General features: G+C 61.8%; 1 protein-coding gene across 6 annotated transcripts in view; it reads right to left on the minus strand.

Annotated features, from left to right (window-relative positions):
- Window positions 1-3,886: 3,886 nt before the first annotated feature.
- Window positions 3,887-23,535, minus strand: part of LOC131477911 (DNA-binding protein RFX2) — a 48,254-nt gene continuing 28,605 nt past the window's right edge. For 2 of the 6 annotated variants that reach the window (XM_058659900.1, XM_058659898.1), the window contains exons 2-17: window positions 18,980-19,072; window positions 16,874-16,963; window positions 15,773-15,852; window positions 15,427-15,685; window positions 14,509-14,690; window positions 13,022-13,141; window positions 11,389-11,504; window positions 10,357-10,475; window positions 10,127-10,239; window positions 9,685-9,839; window positions 8,663-8,760; window positions 7,023-7,172; window positions 6,643-6,851; window positions 5,875-6,028; window positions 5,225-5,267; window positions 3,887-4,513 (exon numbers count right to left, since the gene is read on the minus strand). In XM_058659900.1, the coding sequence (XP_058515883.1) occupies window positions 3,918-4,513; window positions 5,225-5,267; window positions 5,875-6,028; window positions 6,643-6,851; window positions 7,023-7,172; window positions 8,663-8,760; window positions 9,685-9,839; window positions 10,127-10,239; window positions 10,357-10,475; window positions 11,389-11,504; window positions 13,022-13,141; window positions 14,509-14,690; window positions 15,427-15,685; window positions 15,773-15,852; window positions 16,874-16,963; window positions 18,980-19,069 (2,574 nt within the window). In that variant the 5' untranslated portion in view covers window positions 19,070-19,072 and the 3' untranslated portion in view covers window positions 3,887-3,917. Of the gene's footprint in view, window positions 4,514-4,774; window positions 4,972-5,224; window positions 5,268-5,874; window positions 6,029-6,642; window positions 6,852-7,022; window positions 7,173-8,662; window positions 8,761-9,684; window positions 9,840-10,126; window positions 10,240-10,356; window positions 10,476-11,388; window positions 11,505-13,021; window positions 13,142-14,508; window positions 14,691-15,426; window positions 15,686-15,772; window positions 15,853-16,873; window positions 16,964-18,979; window positions 19,078-23,535 lie in introns of those variants that run through there. The other 4 variants (XM_058659899.1, XM_058659897.1, XM_058659896.1 and 1 more) reach the window with 3 other exon arrangements.

Below are 23,535 nucleotides of genomic sequence, written 5' to 3' on the forward strand. Positions count from 1 at the left end.
GGGGGAGAAGTGACCCAGTGGACGGAAACTCTAATTCTGCCTTTCAAATCAACAAAACTGGTAAAAAAAAAAAAAAAAAAAAAATATATATATATATATATATATATATATATATATATATATATATATATGACCCTGGAGGCCTGCACGTGTGTGTGTCAGGGTCCCAAGGCTTTGGGCCGTCCTCCACTGCTTTCCCAGGCCACAGGCAGGGAGCTGGATGGGAAGTGGAGCAATCGGGATTAAAACTGCTGCTCTGGGCCCAGCACCGTGGCCTAGCGGCTAAAGTCCTCGCCTTGAATGTGCCAGGATCCCATATGGGCGCCAGTTCTAATCCCGGCAGCTCCACTTCCCATCCAGCTCCCTGCCTGTGGCCTGGGAAAGCAGTGGAGGACGGCCCAAAGCCTTGAGTTCCTGCACCCAGGTGGGAGACCTGGAAGAAGTTCCTGGCTCCTGGCTTTGGATTGGCTCAGCTCCAGCCGTTGTGGTCACTTGGGGAATGAATCATCGGATGGAAGATCTTCTCTGTGTCTCCTCCTCTCAGTATATCTGACTTTCCAATAAAAATAAATAGCTCTTAAAAACAAAACAAAACAAAAAAAAAACAGAAAAAAAGAACGGCTGCTCTCAGATGGAATGCCAGCGTTCCAAGCGTTGAGTTGGTCCTCCTCAGCTCCAACCCGAGCTACCTGGACCCTGTGACCTTGAACGAAATCCCTGTCTGCCTTCTGGTTTACATTTGAGTTAAATAAGATCCTTTGCACCATTTGACAGAGAAACCCACCAAGTTGGGAATAGGAGCTCAGGTAAAAATAAACACGAAAACCAAAACCATCATGAGGGAATTCCCGGGAAACGCCAGGTGGGTGCCAGCCACGGGAAACGCCAGGTGGGTGCCAGCCACGGGTAACGCCAGGTGGGTGCCAGCCACGGGTAACGCCAGGTGGGTGCCAGCCACGGGTAACGCCAGGTGGGTGCCAGCCACGGGTAACGCCAGGTGGGTGCCAGCCACGGGAAACGCCAGGTGGGTGCCAGCCACGGGGCTGTTCTGCTCTGCCTTTGATGTTCAGGAAATTAGCCCCGTGTCCGAGAGGCATTGAAGAGGCGTTATCGCTCCGTGGAAGCCGGAAGGGGAGTGACAGCCAGTCGGAGTGAGGCGAGCCTTGTGTGTGGATTACTGTGACACGTCTCCTACGGCCACAGCGTGCGCCACTGGCACACCACAGCTTGGAAACTCCCAGAAATATGTCATCACCTGCTAAATATAATCCACTTGTGGCTTTTTTTTTTTCCCCCTTTAGGATTTGAAATGTAGAGTGACAGTGAGACAGAGAGCCAAGATCTCTGACTGGGTCCCCCACGTGGGTGCAGGGGCCTGAGCGTTTGGGCTTTCCTCCGCTGCTGTCTGCTGATGTGTGTTTACAGGAAACTGGAAGTGGGGCAGCTGGGACTGGAGCCGGCACCTGTGGGGATGCTGGAGCCACAGGCGTCGGCTTAACCCGCTCTGCGCCAGGATACCTGTCCCCTCCTTCCCCTCTGCCTCTCACTCTTTCAAATAAATAAAATCGCATCTAAAATTTTTAAATGACTAAAAACTGAAGTTGACCTGGAGCTCTGGATCACCACTGCAGAATGCGACCCACAGAACCACCTGGTCCCACTCAGTCCTCGGCTTCCCGGGGTGTCTGGGGTGTCTCCTGGCACACACTGTTGGCAAGCAGGTGGACAAACCTTGGCCGGCAGCGCCCACCCAACAACCCCTGCCCTCAGCGCCCACCCAACCCCTGCCCGCAGCGCCCACCCAACCCCTGCCCGCAGCGCCCACCCGACAACCCCTGCCCGCAGCGCCCACCCGACAACCCCTGCCCGCAGCGCCCACCCGACAACCCCTGCCCGCAGCGTCCACCCAACCCCTGCCCGCAGCGTCCACCCGACAACCCCTGCCCGCAGCGTCCACCCAACCCCTGCCCGCAGCGTCCACCCGACAACCCCTGCCCGCAGCGCCCACCCGACAACCCCTGCCCGCAGCGTCCACCCAACCCCTGCCCGCAGCGTCCACCCGACAACCCCTGCCCGCAGCGTCCACCCGACAACCCCTGCCCGCAGCGTCCACCCAACCCCTGCCCTCAGCGCCCACCCGACAACCCCTGCCCGCAGCGCCCACCCGACAACCCCTGCCCTGCGCCAGAGGAGCGGCTGTCGGAGAGCGGCCGCAGTCCCTCCGTCTGGCCGCCAGGTGGCGCCACGTTCCGGCCTGGCGGCTGCAGGCAAACTAACTTGCCAGGCCTGCAACCCACATTGGGACAGCGGCGCCGGCGGGGATGCCGGGGTGCCGGGCTGCAGGGGTGCCAGGGTACAGGGCTGCCAGGGTGCAGGGGTGTTGGGCTGCCGGGCAGCCGCGCAGGCTGGGGTGCCGGGGTGCCAGGCTGCCGGAGATCTGGGACAAACGCAGGGGCAGAGGGGGTGTGCCGGGAGCTGCAGAGTGGGACGGCGCCTTCCTGAGAGACCCCCGGGGTTCCCACTGCCTCTGGTCCTGCCTTTCAGCTTTATTATTGTTATTATTATTATTATTATTGACTGATTTTCATCGGAAAGGCAGATTTATACAGAGAGACAGATCTTTTGTCCGCTGCTTCGTTCCCCTAATGGCCACGACGGCTGGAGCTGAGTTGATCCAATGCCAGGAGCCAGGAGCCTCCTCTGGGTCTCCCACATGGCTGGAGGGTCCCGAGGCTGTCACGGTTGTTATCTGCATTTGGACGGGGAGCCAGAGGATGGAAGATCTCTCTCGTCTCTCAGATAAATGAGAATGTGAAAAGAGGTGATCGGGTGGCGAGTGCTGCCGTGGGGCCGGTACTGTGGCATAGCAAGTGAAGCCACTGCCTGCAGCGCTGGCACCCCACAGGGGACCCGGTTTGAGTCCCGGCTGCTCCACTTCCCATCCAGCTCCCTGCTGGTGTGCCCGGGAGGCAGCAGGTGATGGCCTATGCGCTTGGGACGCTGCACTCGCGGAGGAGACCTGGCTATCGTGGCCATCTGGCTCTCTCTCTAACTCTTTTACTAGACACAGATCGGGCCTTCCCCAAGTCCTCCCAGCATGCTGCCGCTCCAGCTCCTTCTCATGTCCACCCTCCCTGCTCGTGTGTATACCACTGCAGGGCCCGACAGCCCGCCCCACTGCGCCACCTCCAAGTCTCGGGGCAGCTGCTGCAGGAGGGGCAGACCTGGAGGGCAGGTGCGGTGTGTGGGGTCCTGGAGTGGCCCTGGCAGCCCAGCAGCTGCCTGGCAGCCCTGTGTCCACTTCTCTGGAACATTCTGCCCCGCGGCCCTTCTTCCCGGAGCAGCCCCGCAGCAGGGTTCTTCTCCCTCCCCCGACCCCAGGTGCACCTGTCCTTGAGTTGCCCTTTACTCAACATGCCGGGAACCCGAGGAGCCTCCCCTGGGCTCGGGCTGTAGGCCCAACAGGCTCCTTCCAGAAAGCACCTGAAGGCTCTGGGGCCATCGCCCCCAGTGCAGGGGGGTGGGGGACAGCCAGCGAGCAGGCAGGGCGCCTCACCCCGCAGCAGCAGGAAGGTGGACGCGGGCACCCGGATGCAAGAACGGGGTGGGGGGGGGCTGCAGGTGGGCAACATAGCTGTCCCTTCCGCGCCTTGGCAGGGGGCCCTTCAAGGACGACACGGAGCGTGAGATCAACCCAGTCTGCACTGGCTGCTTGGCGAGGGCACCACGCGGGGTGACAACACACGAAGTGACAACCCACATGCCTGCCAGGGGGCGCACGCGCATTGGCAGGACACTGTCCAGCCGGGAGGCCACACGGCGTGACCCTGACCGGCCTTCTCCCCTAGGGAAGGCTGGGGGACCTTCCTGGCACCGACAGGAAAGGGGGGGGCGCTTTAAGGCCGCATGAGGGGATATTAGTACCTTCGGCTGAACGCGGACAAAGTGTTTGGGATTGAATATAGTGCAACATTACATAGATCCGTAACAAACCTGCTAAGAACAAAATCAGACAGCAAAATTATCATAGAAACATTTTTCCAAAAAGAGAAAACATTGCATTGAATTAGACGGCGCTTCCCGGGCGGCAGGGAGGGCGGGGGCCCGGGCCCTCTCGGCGGGGCCTTGAGCAGCACACCCAGGTCCACGCAAGCCCACAGCACTTGGGTTTCCTTGGTGATGACCATGAAGAGGTCACGGACTCGCAGGGGGCGGGGAAGGGGGGAAGAGGGGGTGAGCTCGCGCCAGGCCGGCTGCTCTGAGGCTTTGGGGGGGCGGTACGGTGCTGGGGGAGTTGAGGGGAGCTGCCTAAGGGGCTGTTCTTGGCACACGAGTGGAGCGGCTGTGGCACCGGCCTCCCTTGGCCGCTGGGGACACGCCTTTGCTGCAGGCCATGGTGGTGCCCAGATGGTGACCCTGAACGTGGGCAAGCCCTGCCTGGAGCTGAGGGCGTGTGGGGCTTCACTGTGCAGGCTGCCCTGGTCGTCATCTGCTCTTTGCTGGCCTTGAGGACCTGGCCAGGGGCATGGCAACGGTGGACGTTTCCCCAGCATTCTTTGGTGCGTGGGGCAGGGGCGGCTCGCTCAAGTCCCCTTTGCAATCCCGGTGAAAGGGCTGCAGGGCCATGGCAGGGACCACAAGGGGCATCCTGCCCGCCCCCTGTTCCCCCCGCCCCCAGGATGACCTCTGCAACCACCTTTCTTCTAGAACATTCTCTCATAGCTCTAGAGTCAGGGGAGACGTGGCGTCACCCAGGAGGTGCTCGGCGGGCGGGCGGGCAGCAGGGCCGGTGGAGTCCAAGCTCACAGGGCGGACGGGCGCCAGTTCCGGAAGGCCGCCGAAGGCGCCCGCGGTCCTGCTAGATGCCCTGTAGGGGATGGCTTGGGTCACTGCGCTCCCGTTTCACGAGGGGCTCGCCCAGGCCGCAGGCATCTCCGTCCACCTCACTGCTGCGCTCGTTGCTCATGTCGTCTGTGGGACAGGACGTGGGGGTGGGGAGCGGACCATCAGGACGCGGCCAAGGCGCGTGGGCACCTTGGCCCGCGTGGCCTGGTCAGCCCCTGGCCCTGGCTACCCAGGCCTGACCATGTCTTTGCCCTTCCAGCCCCCACTTTATCCCCGGGAACTTCCCTGACTGGCTTGTGCTGGGTGAGGGACGGGGCGGATGGGCCAGGGTGGAGTGGGCATTGCGGGTGTCCCCTCGGAGGGCCTCACGCACACCTACCTTTGTCCAGCAGCGTCAACGACAGGGAGGCAAGATCGTTGAACTGTGAGAGGAAGGTGGGGTCAGGAGTCAGGGGTCAGGGGTGCCCCTCATGGCACCTGCTGGCCCAGGGGACAGCAGCTGGGGCACTGGGCCAGGGCATGGCCAGCAGGGCATGGCCAACCAGTGCTAGGTCCCGCACACACACCCTTCCCACAGATTCTAGAAGGTTCCATGGCCAGTGTGAGCTCCAGCAACAGCTGAGCCCCAGACACGAGGTCTGGAAGCTACTCCTGACCCCCAAGGACAGCGCAGGAGCCAGAAACGGATGTAGGAAGAGAAGGCCATGTTGCAGACACTCCTGGCAGCCCTGGCAGCCAGCGGTGAGGCCACGCCACGCCGTGTGAGGTTTAAGGGATGTGGCACAGCTGGGCCATGCAGTGATCCTGAAGACGTCATGCCCCATGCGGGAGGTGTGCGACTCCCCTCGACCCCGACGGGAAATGGCCAGAACAGACGGGCCCACAGTCACGGGAAGGGGGGAATTTGTGGTCGCCAGGGGGGCTTCCCTTTTGAAGTGATGGAATGTTCTAGAACCACACAGCGTATCCGTGTTGTGAAATGGGCCACCTGCCATTGTGAAACGGTGCGTTGCAGGGGGAGGGCCTCACCTCGCCCATGACGGCGATGGGCGTCTCGCCTGTGGCCTGCGCCACGCGGTGCTCCACCAGGTAGAACATGTACTCGTCGTAGAGCAGCCGGATGAGGTGGAAGGAGCCAAAACTGGCGGCGCTTCGCAGGGTCAGGTCCCGGATCACCATGGAGCTGCAGGGGTGCAGGGGAGGCAACACAGGCCGGGGACTCTGGGGAGGTGGGCAGCCACAGCACACCAACATTCCCACCCCCAGGGGGGCATTCATGCCCATCCCATGCCATGCCAGGTGGCCACCGTCTGCCGGGCCCTCCGCTGGCTCACCCTGGCAGCGCTTAGGGGACAGGACGAGTGGACAAGTACATGGACAGTCACGTGGCCTGGTCACGGCACGTGGTGACAGGTGCAGACCCAGGCCAGGCAGCTCTGCATGACAGCCTACGGCCGTGTGGGGAGGGACATTCCGCTGTGCCGGGGACAGGTGCAGAAGTCCTGGGGCAGCGAGGCCAGGCTGGGACATGGCCAGGGAGGAGCGCACTGGAAGGTCTGCCGAGCCTAAGGGGATCAACAGACTTTTTTTTTAAATAAAAAAAAAAAAAATTACTGGAAAGGAAGAGACAGAGCGCTCTCCTGCCTGGGAGCAGGGGTCAGGAGCTCCATTCGGGTCTTTCAGCACTTGGGACATCTCAACTGCTTCCCAGGGCACACATGAGCAGGGAGCAGGGGTCAAGGGTTCCGAGGAGCCCCCTGCCCCATCTGGCGGCTTCTGCCCCCCAACGGAACACACCTGTAAAAGGACCACTTGAGCAGGAACTGCCGGGCGGCCTTGGGGAAGCTGGGGCTGCCGGCATGCTGCCTGAGCACCTGGGTGACCACACCGTCCAGCCAGGCGGCCCACTGATCCAGCGAGCTCTGCTGCTGTAGCGTCACCTTGAAGTCCTGCTCCAGCCGCTGCACCACGCCCTCCTCGCACTGGCACACCCAGGACGCTTGCTCCTGTGCGCGGAGCCAGGGGTGCGTGGTGAGTGAGCGCCCAGGGCAGGACGCAGGAAGCGAGGCCCCTGGGGAGCATGTCACCTACATGCACCTGCCTCCCGCCCTCCCGCCCTCCCGCGGCCCACAGCCATGGACCCCGCAGGCCTTGCGGCTTTGCGCCCGGGGAGTCACCTGCACGTTGGCGAAGTCCACGCGGTTGAGGTCGCTGAGCATCTGGTTGATCTGCGCCGTGTTCTGCAGCACGGCGCGCGCCGCCTGCGCCAGGTGGTTGAGGGACGTGTAGCGCCGCAGGGTCTGCGCGAAGGCGCTCACCACGCCCACCTGCAACGCGGGACACCGGGCTCAATTTGGTGTACCGGGAACGGGTGGGCGGGCCTCTCCGGCGCCAGACAATGCGGCCAGAAGCGGAGCGTGTGTCCCCCGCCTACGTTCCTGGGACCAGAACCGAGGCCACTCCTTTTTGGGGGCGCGGATCCCGCGGCCCTGGAGCAAGGCGAGGGCGCACGCAGTGTCTGCGTGGACGTGGGCGAGGAGCGCCTCCCAGCGCCTGCCTGATCCTCCAGGACTGCGCCCTCACACAGGCTTGTTCGCTTTTATTTTCTAAAATGTGTTTGTTGGAAAGGCAGGGTGACACAGATAGATAAGATATAACTAGAGAGAGCTCTCCCGTCCTCTGGCTTTTTCCTAGAGGGCTACAATGAGCCAGGGCTGGGCCATCCTCCGCTGCTCTCCCCAGCCATTAGCAGGGAGCTGGAGGCGGTGCCCAGTCCGACGCTGGCGCAGCAGGTGGACGCTAAACACACTGTGCCCAAGCGCAGCCCCGACCTCAGGCACCTTCCTTCAGCAGCGAAGGGCTGCTCTCTGGAGCTGCAAGACTGGGCTGGCATCTGAGCTGGTACCTGAGAATCCGGCAGCACCCTGGGGCGGCGGGGCAGCAGGGGAGGCTGTGGGGAGTTCCTGCTCCAGTAGCTGGACCCCTGCCACCCACGTGAGAAACCCAGATTGGCGTGGCCCACCCTCCGCTGTGGTGGGCATCCATGCAATCAACGAATGGCAACTTTCCTTGTGTTGCTATCTGCCCTCCTGCTGCTAGTCAAAGAAATAAATGTAGGAAAGCCAACACAACGGCTCACTCAGCTAACCCTCCACCTTCAAGCACTGGGATCCCATATGGGTGCTAGTTCAAGTCCCGGCTGCTCCACTTCCCATCCAGCTCCCTGCTTGTGGCCTGGGAAAGCAGTGGAGGACGGCCCAAAGCCTTGGGACCCTGCACCCGCGTGGGACCCAGAAGAGGCTCCTGGCTCCTGGCTTCAGATCGGCTCAGCTCCAGCCATTGAAGCCACTTAGGGAGTGAACCAGTAGATGGAAGATCTTTCTGTCTCTCCTTCTCTCTGTATATCTGCTTTTCCAATAAAAATGGATAAATCTTAAAGAAAACACAACAAAACGAAAGGACGGCCCGAGTGTTTGCATTGTTCTGCCCTTGTGGGAGACCCAGAAGGAGCTCAGGCACCGGGCCTTTTTTTTGCCTCTGGCCTGCCCTGCCATTCAAATAAATAAATAAATCTTTGAAAAGATGCCCACACAGATGGCAGGCTCACACACAGGCACATGTCCACATCTGATGTTCTGACGCGAGGCTAGGGAGAGCTTAGTAAGCAGGTGGCATTTCCGGTCCATGAGAATCCGTCTGCTATGCATTGGCCGCAAAGCGTGACACCTTTGGCCACTGCCTGCCACCTGCTCCCCTCTCCATCACCCTCCTGGATCCCCTGCCCCTTCCCTGGTCCACCCCACCCCAGTTGCATCACCTTGGTTTGGATGACGCGTTGGGGAAAGTCGCTCATGGCATTGGTGAGCCAGCCCTCCAAGCTCTTGGCAAAATTGCGGATGGCTTGAGTCAGGGTACCTGGGAGAAACACGCACCGCGGCGTTCACCACGGCCAGGGCAGTGACCGGCAGCCGCGGCCGGAGAGGCAGCCAGGGCCGCCAGGACAGCGCCCACCAGAACCAGCCCTGGCCTGAGGGCTCCTTCTCCAGGGGCACAGCCTTCCAGGGGCACAGCCAAACATGCTTGCCCGGCGTGCCTGGGGCCACCACAGGACACAAGGGCACCAAGACCTGACTGTCATGTGGCACCCCACGGTGCAGGGTCCCTGGCACACAGCAGGAAAGGCTGGGGATATGGCCTGGGAAGGGCGAGCCATGGGCCCTGCTGATGGTTCCAAGTTGGCCCCCTTCCCTAATAGGCTGCAGCCATGCCCCTAGACAAGAGTGGATGTCACGCGATGTCCCCCAGTGTTTCTGGGGTGGGGAGTGAACGGCAGGTGCCAACCTCGACACCAGGATGCCAGCAGTGACTTCAGAGCTGTGACCAGGCCATCACCCTGCGTGCCCTCCAAGGAACCTTCCAGGGTGGCGCAACTGGCTAATCCTCCACCTTCAGGTGCCAGGATCCCATATGGGTACCGGTTCATATCCCGGCTTCTCCAGTTCCCATCCAGCTCCCTGCTTCTGGCCTGGGAAAGCAGTCAAGGATGGCCCACAGCTTTGGGACCCTGCACCCACATGGGAGACCCAGAAGAGGCTCCAGGTTTTGGATCGGCTCAGCTCCGGCTGCTGTGGCCACTTGGGGGAGTGAACCAGTGGACGGAAGCTCTTTCTCTTTCCTTCTCTCTCTAAATCTCTGAGACACAGTCAGGAGCAGGGGCGTGGCTAGGGCGTGGCCAGGGCGCGGCTTGGCATGGTCCACATCCTTGCTGGGGCCACCCTGCAGGACACGGTCAGGGTCGGGGGCGTGGCCGGGGCGTGGCTTGGCGCCGGGCGCACTCACTGGGGACGGGCCTCAGCACGTCTGGAATGAGGATCTCCACCAGGGCCTGGTAGAGGATGTGGTCACAGCTCCGCATCCACCTGAGGATGGGGTCGCACTTGCACAGGGAGACCAGCTTGTCCTTGGAGAGTGTGGCGCCCTCGGGCTCCTCGTCGCTGCGGGTGGAGGGGGGCCGGTCAGCCTGGCCAGGCCACGGGACTCGCGGCCCCAAGGGACAGTTAGCTCTGACACACACGTGAGCGTGAGTGCACCTGTCCGCCCCTTCCCCAGCCGTGGCCGCGTGTGTCACTGCTGGGACCTGTGATTAAACGGGGCACTTCTGAGACCCTCCGCATTGACAGAGGCAGCTCTGGGAAGCCTGACGCCACACGGGCGAGCAGGTGGCTCCCGGGACACAGCATCTGCATGCGGGGGCTGCAATGGGGTGAGGGCGGCTGGTCACCTGGCAGGCAGTGAGGCGGGGCCGTCGCTGGCGGGGCCCTTGGAATTCCAGAAGGCAAGCCACAGCTTTTCAATGTAGTGAAACTGTAGGTTGATGACCACGTCCAGGGTCGCCTGGTGACAAGAACATCGGTCATCCGGATGGACGGACAGCGGGGGCGACAGCTGGGCCTTTGAGGTCCCAGGGGAAGGGTGAGGTGGTGGCAGGTGCGGGGAGCCCGGGATGCTCACCTCGCAGTGCCGCCGGTAGGCCAGCTGTAGGGCCTTGACGTCGCGCAGCGTGATGCTCTCCTGTAGCAGGGCGCTGCCCAGGTCGGGCACTGGGAATTCAGGGAAGACATGGGAGACATCTGTGGGAGGAGCGTGTACAATCGGGAACGGGGCTCGGGCCGGGCCACCTGCCTGCCCCGTCATTACGGCGCCTGCGCCCCACTCCTGCTGGCTCCATTCTGACGCTAGTTCCTTGCTGACACGCGCCTTGGGAGGTGGCAAGCGATGGCTCAGGTCCTTGGGCCCCTGTGTCCACGTGCGAGACCCGGATGGAGCTCCCGCGTCCTGACTGGGCAGCGTTACGGCTCCGTGCGGGACCCTGGAGCTGGCCCAGTTGCCAGGACAGGACTGGCAGTGGGAAGATGGGGTGGGGGACGTGGCTCTGCCAGGCTCAGCAATTGACAAAATGACATGGAAGCCACCCAGTGTCGCAAGGTCCCCCAGAGGGACCAGGCACATGCCGACTAAGATGCAGCTGGCTGCCTTGTGCCAGGACCCGGGAGTGCCCTCCTGGCTCTGGACACCAGAGGGAAAGCCCAGGATAGGGGCTGGATTCCACATGCTTCCCCTGCTGGCGCAGGCATATTGTTAAGTCTCAGAAAGATGGCTTATCTAGAACTTTCTTCCTATTTGTAGCAGAATCACTTCCTTACACTTGAAAAGCAGAGACAGATGGACAGAGAGGCGAGATAGATCTTCCATCTGTTGAGTTTGTCCCTCAATGGCCACAGCAGCCAGGGCTGGGAAGCCAGGAGCCCAGAGCTCCATCCTGGTCTCTCACGTGGACACAGGGACCCAGGTACTGGAGCCGTCCATCACTGCTCTGCATTCCCACAGAGCTGCAACTGGAGGTGAGGCCAGGACACGCACACACCTAGGTGCTCCAATGTGGCATCCCAAGCATTGCTCACCCCCCTGTGCGACTGCCCAGGCATGAGTGCCCGAGGGTGGCATGGCCCTGCACGCTCGCTGGGGCAGGGCCACACGACTCACCTATGTACTGCTGGTGGTGCTGGCTGTGGGCGGCCGTGGCCTGCTCGGGCGTGCTGTGTAGGCTGCTGTGAGAGCTGCTGTCCCCCAGGCTGTCTGTCTTCTGGGCGGGTCGATACCTGGGTGGGGGCACCCAGTATGGACTGAGGCTCGCACAGTGGCTCCTGGGGTACCCTGAGACCAGGGGGCTGGGTAGGCTTCTACTTGGGGTGTGTGTCATTTTTCCTCAGCTGTACCCCAATACACATGCCTCGGGAGGGGCCATCACCACCACGTTAAGAAAGCACGTGCCTCAGGGCACAGAACTGCCACCACTGTCCCCCTCTGGACGTTCCCATCTGTCCCTGTGAACTGCCCACAGCTCCTGTCCCTGGAAGCCCCCTGGCGGGTCCTGCAGCATTTGTCCTTTTGTGTTTGGCTCACGTCTTAGAGTTCATCCCTGCTGTAGCAGGTGTCAGCATGTCCTTGCTTGGAGAGGCTCAGCGCCGTCCTGGGCTTACCTCTCACCACCCACCTACCATCAGTGCTTCCACTCACCCACCCATCCATCCATCCACCCACTCACCCACCCACCCATCCATCCATCCAACCATCCATCCATCCACCCCACCCATCCATCCATCCACCATCCATCCATCCATCCATCCACCCTCTCACCCACCCATCCATCCATCCACCACCCCACCCATCCATCCATCCATCCACCCACTCACCCACCCACCCATCCATCCATCCAACCATCCAACCATCCAACCATCCACCCCACCCATCCATCCATCCACCACCCCACCCATCCATCCATCCATCCACCCAGCCGCCCATCCATCTATCCACTCATCCATCCATCACCCACCCCATCCATCCATCTACCTCCCACCCCATCCATCCATCCATCCACCCAGCCGCCCATCCATCCCAGCCAGCCAGCCAGCCACCCCATCCAACCAGCCAATTACCCAGCTGCCCATCCATCCATCCATCCATCCATCCACTCACCCACCCCATCCAGCCAGCCATCCATCCATCCACCACCCACCCCATCCATCCATCCAGCCATCCATCCATCCATCCATCCACCCACTCACCCACCCACCCATCCATCCATCCAACCATCCATCCATCCACCCACCCATCCATCCATCCATCCATCCACCCACCCATCCATCCATCCATCCATCCACTCACCCACCCCATCCAGCCAGCCAGCCATCCATCCACCACCCACCCCATCCATCCATCCAGCCAGCCAGCCATCCACCCATCCATCCATGTACCCATCCGCCCATTCACTCACTCTTCCATCCACCAGCCCTGCATCCACCTGCATGCTGTGTGCTGCTCGTGGAGGGGTTGTATCCGGAGAGCTCTGTCCTCAGGTGTTTCCCTGTGGGAACGTCCCCGGGCACTTACACAGACAGCTGTGACATCACTAGGCACTGTGACTTGAGAAATGTGACCTGCCAGGGACCATAACGTGGCAGCCCTCATTGCTCTGCGGCGTGGAGGGACTGTGATTCTGGATACAGGCCACCGAGCGATGGACAGGGATCTGAACTGCGGAGCGCCGGGTGGGGAGGCTCCTGTACACACCCCTCTCCCCACTGTCACCTTTCCTCAGCCTTGGCAGGCCACCCACCTGGGTTTCTGGTGTGTGGGCTGTTGCCGCATGGCCATGTACTGGGTATCCTCCTGCAGCCGGTTCAGGGGCGAGTCTGGCTTCAGCCGGATACCGTAATAATGATACTTGGAATTGCCCCTGGAAAGCCAGCAGCCCAGTGTCAGCTTCCACCCAGCCCCTGCTGAGGGACATGTCCTCGGGCCAGGGGGACGTGCTTCCGCTGGCACCTCTCTCTGGCCACTCTGCTCCTGCTAGACGCAGGGACCAATGCTGATGGGGGATTTAACACTTCCACTGCGGTAGCTCCGTCAAGGCGCTGACAGCTCCTGCGGTGAGAAGCCAGCCTAGGCGGCCTCCTGGTGGTGTTAACGCCTCCTGCAACACTTCCATCACTTCATGACCCTGGGGAAACCTTAGGGAAGGCCTCTGCCTTTGTCTAGCCCAGTGGCTGCTGGGGCCGTGCAGTTCACAAGCTGGCCACAGGGGAGCGCACTGGGCCCTCTGAGAGCAGGTGGCGCCCGGCTGGTGCCAAGCCCTGGGCAGCAGGGCAGTGGGCCTTAATCACCCCAGACACGGAGGCTGGGTGACCTATACCCCCTGGAATGTCCTCTCCATAGGGCATGGAGGACCCTGTTTTTTTGCCCCCATGGCCATGGTGTTTGCAGCTTCCCACAGGAGCACCTCCACTTCCGTTCCCACCCCCTACTTCCGCTCCACTTCTGTTCTACTGCACAGCCAGTCACTGGAGCCTGGTTGGCTCCAGGTCGGTGCCACGGTGAGCACACCCTGCTGCCAGCCCAGGGCCTCCAGCTTTGAGTGTGCAGGGGGGCACTGCAGACGCAGGCCTGTCCCTTGGCGGCTGCTGGCCACACAGCTGAGGGGAGCAGGCAGAGCTCAAGGCACCAAGAGTCTGTAGACCCCAGGGGCTGGCCCTGTGGTGCAGTGGGCTCAGCCACGGTCTGCATCCCCTTGTCAGAGCACTGGTTCGAGTCCCGGCTGCTCTGCTTCCGACTCGACTCCCTGCTGACGCACTTGGCAGGGAGGTGGAAGATGGCCCGGGTGCTGGGGTCCCGGCCACCCACATGGGAGACCCAATGGAGCTCCTAGCTCCTGGCTTCACTTCCTCCCTCCCCTGGATGTTGGGGTCACTGGGGTTTGAGCCAGTGAATAGAGGATCTGCCTCCTTCTCTTTCTCCATCGGTGCGCCTTTCAAATAGATAAAATAAACGTTAAACCAAAACCCTGGGATTATGCCAAGGACTACATTTTTAAAAAACCTGATTACGGAAATTTCCAAACCTCCTTCCCCCGCCACCACCACCGTCACCGGCTTTGAATGCAGAGGACAGAGCCACGGCCAAGGTGGCCGCTCTCTCCGAGTGGCTCTGAGGTCACCGGCCACGCCTGGAGGACGCACAGGAGGAGGAGAGGGAGGCAGTGGCCCCATGGCTTCCAGAAAGGAAGGAAGGGAAGGCGGGTGCAGGGGGGTCCCCCAGCTCACCCACCTGGTCCCCAGGCGCCGCGTGCGCAGGCCCATGAACACGGAGCGGATGAGCTTGCCGAAGGACGCGGCATTGACCGGGTCAAGCTTGTGTTCCTGGCAGTGCCGGAGGTAGTGGTTGTAGAGGGAGCTTCGGGGCAGGCTCACGCCTTCCGCTGTCTCATAGTTATCCAGTAGCCACTGCAACTGGGCAGAGAGAGACGCGAGTGAGAGCAAAAAAAAAAAAAAAAAAAAAAAAAAAAAGCCTGCGGGTCCAGCCCAGTAGCCTAGCAGGCTGAAGTCCTTGCCTTGCAAGGGGCTGGCAAGTGTATGGGCGCCAGTTCTAATCCCAGCGGCCCATCCAGCTCCCTGCTTGTGGCCTGGGAAAGCAGTTGAGGATGGTCCAAAGCCTTGGGACCCTGCACCCACGTGGGAGACCTGGAAGAAACTCCTGGCTCCTGGCTTCGGATCAGCTCCGGCCTTGTGGCCACTTGGGGAGTGAATCATCAGACGGAAGATCTTCCTCTCTGTCTGTCCTCCCCTCTGTATATCTGACTTTGTAACAAAAATAAATAAATCTTAAAAAAAATGGCCTGCAAAGATAAAATGCAGTGTTATGTTTTAAGTTATTTTTATTGGAAAGTCAGATATACAGAGAGGAGGAGAGACAGAGAGGAAGATCTTCCGTCTGATGATTCACAGAAGACACACACCGAACTGAGGGGTGCTGGGAAGGGCGTGAGGGGTCGTGGAGAGGGACCACCTGTGTCCAAACCCTCCAGGTACCCCGATGTCTCCCGTGATCACAACACAGAAGAACAATCTGGAAGCAGGCTGGTGACTACCAGGCGTGGGGGTGTGGCAGTCACGGCCACTCCCCCTACTCCCCAGGCTACAGGCTCCTCACGGCCCACCCTGCGCACCCCTAGAGCCTGGCACCTACCGTGGCTGGCGAGGAGCGGGCCGTGTGAGCCAGCGAGTGCCTGGCGCCATCCATGCCCCCGTGGATGAGGTAGGCTCCTGCGCTGGAGACGATGGGGCTGCCCCCGACGTCCATGGTGAGGCCCACCATGCTGTGAGGGGGCAAGGCGGGCGGGGAGGAGGCCACAGTCACCTGCGCGCCACTGGGGGCCTCGAAGTAGGACGCGGCGCTGCTCGGGGCATAGAGCTGAGGCTCCGGGTTGTAGGCATAGGCAGTGCGACTGTCAGGGGGAGAAAGAGAGAGGTCAGGGGTCCTTGGCCAAGGCGGCCCGGCAGGTGGACGGAGGAGGCATTGACAACTCACGTACAGGGCCCCGTTGGTGTAGACGGCATCACCCCCTTCCACGTAGTGCACCTGCATGGGGTACACCTGCTGGACCGGCTGGACCTGCAATGACACGGCGGCTCCGGGTCTCAGCTGCAGGTGCGCTCCCTCGTCCATCCTGCCACTCCGTGTCCTCGATAACCCTGGGGGCGGCCTGCGCGCACCTCGGCAGAGACACTGGCGGAGGACGTCCATGCACAGGCTGCTGCCCCCCCCGTCCACTGCGGCTGCACCTGACTGTGGGGGCCACCGCCCTGGCATGTCCTGAGGGGAGCAGGGGCGGGACCAGAGGGGCCGCAGCTGATGAGCACGCGGGGGACTGGCCGCAGGTGTGAGCAAAGGGTCCAGCAGGCCAAGGCAGGCCCGCCGCCACCCGTCCTGTTGTGGCATGGTGCGTTGAGCCGCCACCTGAGCCGCCTGCATCCCACGGGGGAGACCCGGACGGAGCTCCTGGCTCCTGCTTAATTCACCCAGCCCTGTCTACTGAGGTCATTTGGGGAGTTGAACCAGCAGACAGAAGATCTGCCTGTCTCTCTTGCAAATAGATAACTCTTTAAATGTATAACCCGGGGACACGGGCCTTCCTGGAGCAGGGGCCCCTGGGAGAGAGAGGGTACCTGTCCAGTCTGACTGCGCGCACCTGTCTTTGTTGGCACCCAGCCTTGTCCACGCCTCCCTGGAGCCGTGTTGGCAGATTAGGGGTCGTGCCAGAGGCTGCCTGACCCATGAACCCAAGACAGACCCTGTATGGCCAGCTCCAGGCAAAGCTTGAAGCTCGCTCTGGGACACCCCCGGGGATGGCCTGGGTCCTGTGTGCTTCTAGAACTTTCCTGCAGGGCAGTTAGCTCACAGCAGGCGGCTCCTTGATCACGCATTCCTCTTGCTGCCCAGGGATTGGGGCTGGGGAGTGGGTGTTGTTCCTGCCAGGGAAATCCCGCTGCCCTCTTCCCACCTGTGCTGCCCCCACACACACTGGGGGCTTGTTTGTCTTCCCAGGGCTTGGTGGGAACTGTCAGAGCTTCCAGAAGCTTCTGGGTGTGTGTGGAGTGTGTGTGTGGGTGGGTGGGTGCACCCATGAGCTTACCTGTTGTGACACCTGCTGGACCCTGGGGAGGGAGATGGGCTGCGTCTGGGCCACTTTGGGGGCGGGGCCAGCCGCTTGCACCAGCACCCTCTGTAAGGCAGGGGGAGGCCTGGCGTCAGACTCCCCCCCGCCCGCTGCCCCGGGGCCAGCCCCTGCTGCGGGAGAAGCTGGCAGGAGGGCTGCAGGCACAGCGACAGCCCTGCCGTACCCCATGCACACGCATGCACACACACAGAGCCATGTCCACCAGCGCCCAAGCAGCAGTGCTGCGTGGAGCCTGCAGTGGCAGCGAGGGGGTGCTGCCGTCCCTTGCCTGAGGGGCCCTGTGGCACGACAGTACCACGTGCCTTCAATGGCCCTGGACATGTCTTGTGGCCTCTGGGTGGGGGTGTGGGAGGGGCATCCAAGTCCAGGAGCCAGGGCTCGAACCCAGGTCGCCTGCATCTGGGTGGCCACTGAGTGACCCTGGCAAGGTGGCCTTGGGACCCCGGGAGCAGTGACAGAACTGTGGGAAGGTGGTGCGTGAGGGTGCACCGCCCTCCAGTGTCCAGGGCATGTTACTACAGGATGAGAGAACGCTTGGCCAACATGGTGACCCACCCACCGTCCAAAGCAAAGGACTGCAGACCCACGGGGACCCAGCCCTCGCGAGCGCCCCGCCAGGCACACAGACACGATGGTGGGGTGAAGCGACAGGCACAGAGCGGCCCACCCACCCCGTGCGATAGGATGCAGCCAGGAGCACGAACCAGGCCCCGACACCCCCAAGACGGTTCCAGAGAGAGACGCAGACGCAGAAAGGTCACATGGCGGGCAAGGCGCTGACAGGAGACCAGAACGGGGCCGTCCACGGGACAGGACGTGGACGTGTGGTCAACCAGAGGCTGTGGATGACCACTCATGGGGGACAAAAATGTTCTGGAACCAGAGAGTGGGGCTGACTGTACAATGATATGACTACGTGAAAAACCCATCACCCTGCTTCCAAATGGCCGGTTGTGTCTGATGTCCACTTTGCCTCAATTACGTGGCCGAGCAGTCCACTGTGGGTTTGTACTCGGGCACGGATGCCGTGCTGGTGGCCATGTGGCCGTGGGAGCTGAAATCTCAGGAGACTGGGCTCAGTGGGACAGTTCTGCTTCTCTGGTCAGGTGAGCTGTCCAGGATGGGGTAGGGCCGGGGTCCCATGGACAGGGGGCTGCCCGGAGGCCACAGCCAGGACGAGCCAGGGGATCCTGCTGGCTGAGGCCACTTGCATGGGAAGGCAGGGTCCACCCCGGCACGAGGGGGTGCTGGTGCAAGGGGCCTGGTCAGAGGAACAACGGGGATGTAGCAAGGGGAGGGAGGTCACCCCTGTGGCTCAGGTTCAAGGGAGCGAGGCTATGAATCCGGCCCCAGCTTGCTGGCCGCCCTGCCGGCAGAGAGGAGGTGCCAGGAGCTGACCGACCACGCGTTCCAGAGTGAGCGGAGTGCCTGGAGTACATCGGTACATCTATGCACCTGCTGGAGCTTCCGGTCCATTCCACACACTCAACATCACTTCTCCTCGAATCTTAACTTTTACTTCTGGCTTTGCTCAGTCCGTGGCACAGAATCCGCAGGCAGTGAGGGCCTTAAAGGGGGAGGATTCTCTCCTTTGGGGACAGGCACGTGGCCAGCTGACACCCCCAGCTCCCACACTGCACACAGCGCATGCGCTCCCCGGGAGGCAGCGGGTGCCGGGGCCCCTTGCCACCCAGGTGGGACACCTGGACGCAGCCCCTGGCGCTGCCCGACCTGGCTCAACCCTGGCTGCTGTAGGCATTTGGGGAGTGAACCACAGGATGGAAGACCTTTCTTGATTTCTCAAATAAATAAAAATTCAAAACTTTTTTTTTTTTAAAGAGAATGTACTTCTACGGCCTCCTAGGAGTCCAGGCTACTTGCTGGCCTTTGTGTGCCCTGGAGGGGCTCCGGGAAGCCAGTCAGTGGGCCTCCAGGGCAGGCGGGCCGGCAGCGCACTTTCTGTGGGACCGTCTGCGGCAAGTGGCCAGCGAGCGTGTGGGTGCCCGGCGCCCCGGGGTAGGCGCCCAGAGTGGCCGGCTCAGCAGGGATGGCTGCTGTTACCTGCGGGGAGGCGGGCGCAGGCTGCGCGGTCGCCGCGGGATGCAGAGCCACGGACGCGGGCGAGTCCGATCCACCCTCGGAATTCTGCATGCTCTGTTCTAGAGAGAGGCGAGAGACATTGAGTGGGAGGCGCGTGGGGCAGCCGAGGCACAGGGGCAGCGACAGACCACCAATGCTGCTGAGAGCTGCTGGCCCACAGGGCGGCGTGCCGGCAGGTGCCTGCATCCTTCACGGGGCCAGCTTGCGTGTTCCACGTGGAGCAGGTATTTGACTCGGGCGTCACGGGTGCCTGGTTCGAGTCCTGCCTGTTTCACTTGCCGTCTGGGTCCCTGGGAGGCAGTGGGGAGCCCGGATGGAGAACTCTGGCTGGTTCAGGCCTTTTGGGGAGTGAACCAGTGGAGGGGCGTTGTGCTCCCTGATTCTCTACCTTTCAAATGAAAGGAAAATAAGTAATTTTTTTTTTAAAAAAGATTTGTTTTAATCAGGAAGGTAGATTTACAGAAGAGAGACAGAAAGAGCTTCTGTCCACTGGTTCACTCCCCGAGTGGCTGTAATGGAACTGAGCTGATCTGAAACCAGGAGCCAGGAGCCTCATCCGGATCTCCCACGCGGGTGCAGGGTCCCAAGGCTCTGGGCCGTCCTCCACTGCTTTCCCAGGCCACAGGCAGGGAGCTGGATGGGAAGTGGAGCAGCCAGGACTCAAACTGGCGGCCCTATGGGATGCTGCACCTGCAGACAGCGGATTAGTCAACTGACCCAACACACCGTCCTTGAAAATAACCAAACTTTTTTTTTTTAAGATAAAAGGATGCACTTGACATCAGAAGCAAGTGGAAGATGATATAAAACTGCTTCAGATAAATGCAGAGAGGCAGCCTCTTCACTCTGAATGAGCAAGCAGCTACTCTCTGCTCCTGAGACGCAAGGAGACACGCAGGCCTGCGGGGTGCCCTGTGGGCACACGTGCGTGCCCCCGCCCGGCTCCTGAGGCACGGCGAGGGCCAAACAGCACAGTCAGAACCCATTCATAAGCATTTGATAGAACTTTAATTTTAGAAAGTTGATTTGGAAAGCAGAAAGGGGGAGAGACAGAAGGGGGGTAGAGAGAGAGAGCGAGTGAGCTACATTTCATCCACTGGCCTACTCCATGAATCCTGCACCAGCCGGGGCTGGGCCAGGCTGCAGCCAGGAGCCAGGAGCTCCAGCAGGGTCTCCCACGTGGATGGATGGCAGGGGCCCAGGACTTGAGCTGCCCCCGCTGCTTTCCCAGGCGCCCTAGCCGGGAGCTGGAGGGGAAGTGACACTGTCTCATGGCGCACGGGCCTCCCAAGCGGTGCTTTAGCCTGTGAGGCCACACTGCCCTTTGCTAGAATAAACAACGGGAGAAATCTGCCTCCTCTTGACTTTCTAAACTGTCAGTGGGTGGGGTGGCCTTTCCTGGAGGCAGCAGGGCGGGGGTCTCTGCTCAGTGACCTGAAGGCAGCAGGGCGGGGGTCTCTGCCCAGTGTCCTGGAGGCAGCAGGACAGGGGTTTCTCTGCCCAGTGTCCTGAAGGCAGCAGGGCGGGGGTCTCTGCCCAGTGTCCTGGAGGCAGCAGGACAGGGGTTTCTCTGCCCAGTGTCCTGAAGGCAGCAGGGCGGGGGTCTCTGCCCAGTGTCCTGAAGGCAGCATGGCGGGGGTCTCTGCCCAGTGTCCTGAAGGCAGCAGGGCGGGGGTCTCTGCCCAGTGTCCTGAAGGCAGCATGGCGGGGGTCTCTGCCCAGTGTCCTGGAGGCAGCAGGGCAGGGGTCTCTCTGCCCAGGGCACCTGCTGAGCCCCGTCTTGGTGGCCGGCCGCACTTGCCATTCTCGCCGCGAGGTGTCGCCAGAGCCGCGCGGGGCCGGCCTGGCTGCCCGGGCCTCGGGCGCCGCCTGGTGGCGACGTTCGGCCTGTGCTTGCTTGGCGCGTCTGCAGGCTGTGCACGCCAGGCACGGGGGCAGTGGGGGCAGTGGGGGCCACAGGGGCAGTGGGGGCCTGCAGGGACTGACCCCACCGGAGAAACGCTTCCGCCCCAAGGTCCGCAGAGCCCGCGAGGGCGCAGGGAGAAACCACGTCCCGCACTGCGGCCAGAGCACACCTTCCAGAAGGCAGGCTGCCCCACGCCAGGGGCCTTGCACAGGGGCGTGCCCCCCCCTGCACTGTCCTGGGGCGCCCCTGACCCACACAGGCTCGGGTGGCACAAGGCAGCAGCCTGGCTGTCCCCAGGGGTCAGGGGGGATTCCTGGAAGACAGAGAACGGGAGGAGACACAGCCACTGAAACAAACCGAGATTTCAGCTGCTGGCCACCGCAGCAGCAAGGAAACCACCACAGCATCTTCTCCAGGCCAGGTAAAAACCGCGAGCCACAAGAAGAGATGGGGGAATGTAATGGTACTGGAGACAGTCAAGCACCGCGGCTCAACAGGCTAATCCTCTACCTCCAAGAGCTGGATCTCATATGGGCAGCAGTTCTAATCCCGATTGCTCCACTTCCCATCCAGCTCCTTGCCTGTGGCCTGGGAAAGCAGTGGAGGATGGCCCAAAGCCCAAAGCTTTGGGACCCTGCACCTGCCATGGGAGACCCGGAGGAGGCTCCTGGCTCCTGGCTGCTGGCTCCTGGCTTCGGATTGGCTCGGCTCCAGCCGTTGCGCTCACTTGGGGAGTGAACCATAGGACGGCAGATCTTCCTCTCTGTCTCTCCTCCTCTGTGTATATCCACCTTTCCAATAAAAATCAATGAATCTTAAAAAAAAAAATCTCCAAAGCAACCACTATCAGCGAACAACCACCACAAAGGCACAGCCGAAGCCCTGTGTACATGACGCACAACACATCAGCCGCCATGGAAGATGAGCAAAGAAAAAAGCCACCATTAGGGGGTGGGGCGGGGAGCGAGCGACGGCGAGGGCTGGAGAGCTTTCTGGGGAGTCAGACGCACACCGCGGAACAGGGGCAAGTGCCGGGTGCAGCTGTTCGGCACATCAGCCAGCCATGGTCTATACACCAACTATATGCAAAATTTGACTAAATAAAAACTCTTCTTAGAACCTGCTGGTCCCAGCTGGCAGCCTTTGGGGGCGAGGCCAGGCCTTCCAGACAGTGCAGGCTAGATGCCGTGTAACTTGTCTGCCGGACATTGCAAGGGCAGCAGGTGGCCGTGGCTGTCCGAGTCCCCTTCCCTGTGAGGTTACACAGGGCCCCCGAGGACCAGCCTGCAGCGTGGGGTCACACGTGCACAGCCTTGGCAGGGTGTGTGCCCAGGGCCAAGTGCCTGACTTTTAACCTGAACTTGCCCTGTACTCATTCCGGCCCTGTCCCACAGCTGGGACCCCAGCAGTCTTTTTGTGTGTGGGGGGGCTCCTATCCCTGCACCCCGTTAGCCTGCGGTGACAGGAGCCTCTGACCAGCCAATGAAAAGGAGAGTGGCTGAGACACGCCTGTCACCTCCCACCTCCCCTCGTCGGCTGGACGCTGCTGGACTGGAAGCTCCCTCAGAGCTCCCAAACACACCTGCCGTGTGGCTGGCTGCGTGTGCCAGCGGGCCCAGGCCGGGATAGGCAGGGAGGCACGGCAAGCAGCCTGGGCCCGGTGGTGCCAGCTGGCTTCCATGGCCAGCACTGGCATCTGGAACCCACCAGTGGCGCCTTTGACCTTGAAGCCTGAGGACAGAGGCCCCCCCAGGGGACATCAGCCGCGCGGTTTTCCTGGGTTTAAGTGAGGGGGCAGGACACAGAGGGAGGGAAGGCAGTGGGGTGAATGAATGTGCCAGGCACAGAGGATGGGACAAAGTGTTTACAGGAAAATACTCCATCGCCTAGTAACCAGCCATGTCGGGAAAGGAAATACAGAAAACGGCCCCGTGGACTGCGCTCCAGCCCCGGTTCCTGGTCTCAGCTGACTCACCGCCACCTTGGCCCTGCAGTGCCTGAGGCAGCTGGCACCTGCCCCCCTGCAGCCCAGAGGCCTCATCAATGTTTAGACGACCCCGCGTCATCCTTGGGGGCTACAAGGGAACAGTCAGGGCAGTTTTCTGTACTCTTCCTCTGATTGGCTCACAGCCTGTTTACTGACCACCAATTCGTGGCCTCCGGAGAGACCAGCTTCTCCCCTCTAAACAGGGAGGAACTGCTCAGGGCACCCCGGGCAGGGCACACTGCTCAGGGCACACCATTCAGGGCACCCCGGGCAGGGCACACCGCTCAGGGCACACCACTCAGGGCACCCCGGGCACAGCACCCCACTCAGGGCACCCTGGGCACCCCGGGCAGGGCATGCTCAAGGTGCCCCGGGCAGGGCACCCCGGGCACAGCACCCTGCTCAGGGCACCCTGGGCAGGGCACCCCGGGCACAGCACCCCACTCAGGGCACCCCGTGCAGGGCACCCCGGGCAGGGCATGCTCAAGGCGCCCCGGGCAGGGCACCCCGGGCACAGCACCCTGCTCAGGGCACCCCGGGCAGGGCACACCGCTCAGGGCACCCCGGGCAGGGCACCCTGGGCAACACCGGCTGCTCCACACCCCTAGCCTGTCCCAAGCTCCT

Source organism: Ochotona princeps, unplaced genomic scaffold (assembly GCF_030435755.1).
Source record: "Ochotona princeps isolate mOchPri1 unplaced genomic scaffold, mOchPri1.hap1 HAP1_SCAFFOLD_246, whole genome shotgun sequence".
NCBI lineage: Eukaryota > Metazoa > Chordata > Mammalia > Lagomorpha > Ochotonidae > Ochotona > Ochotona princeps.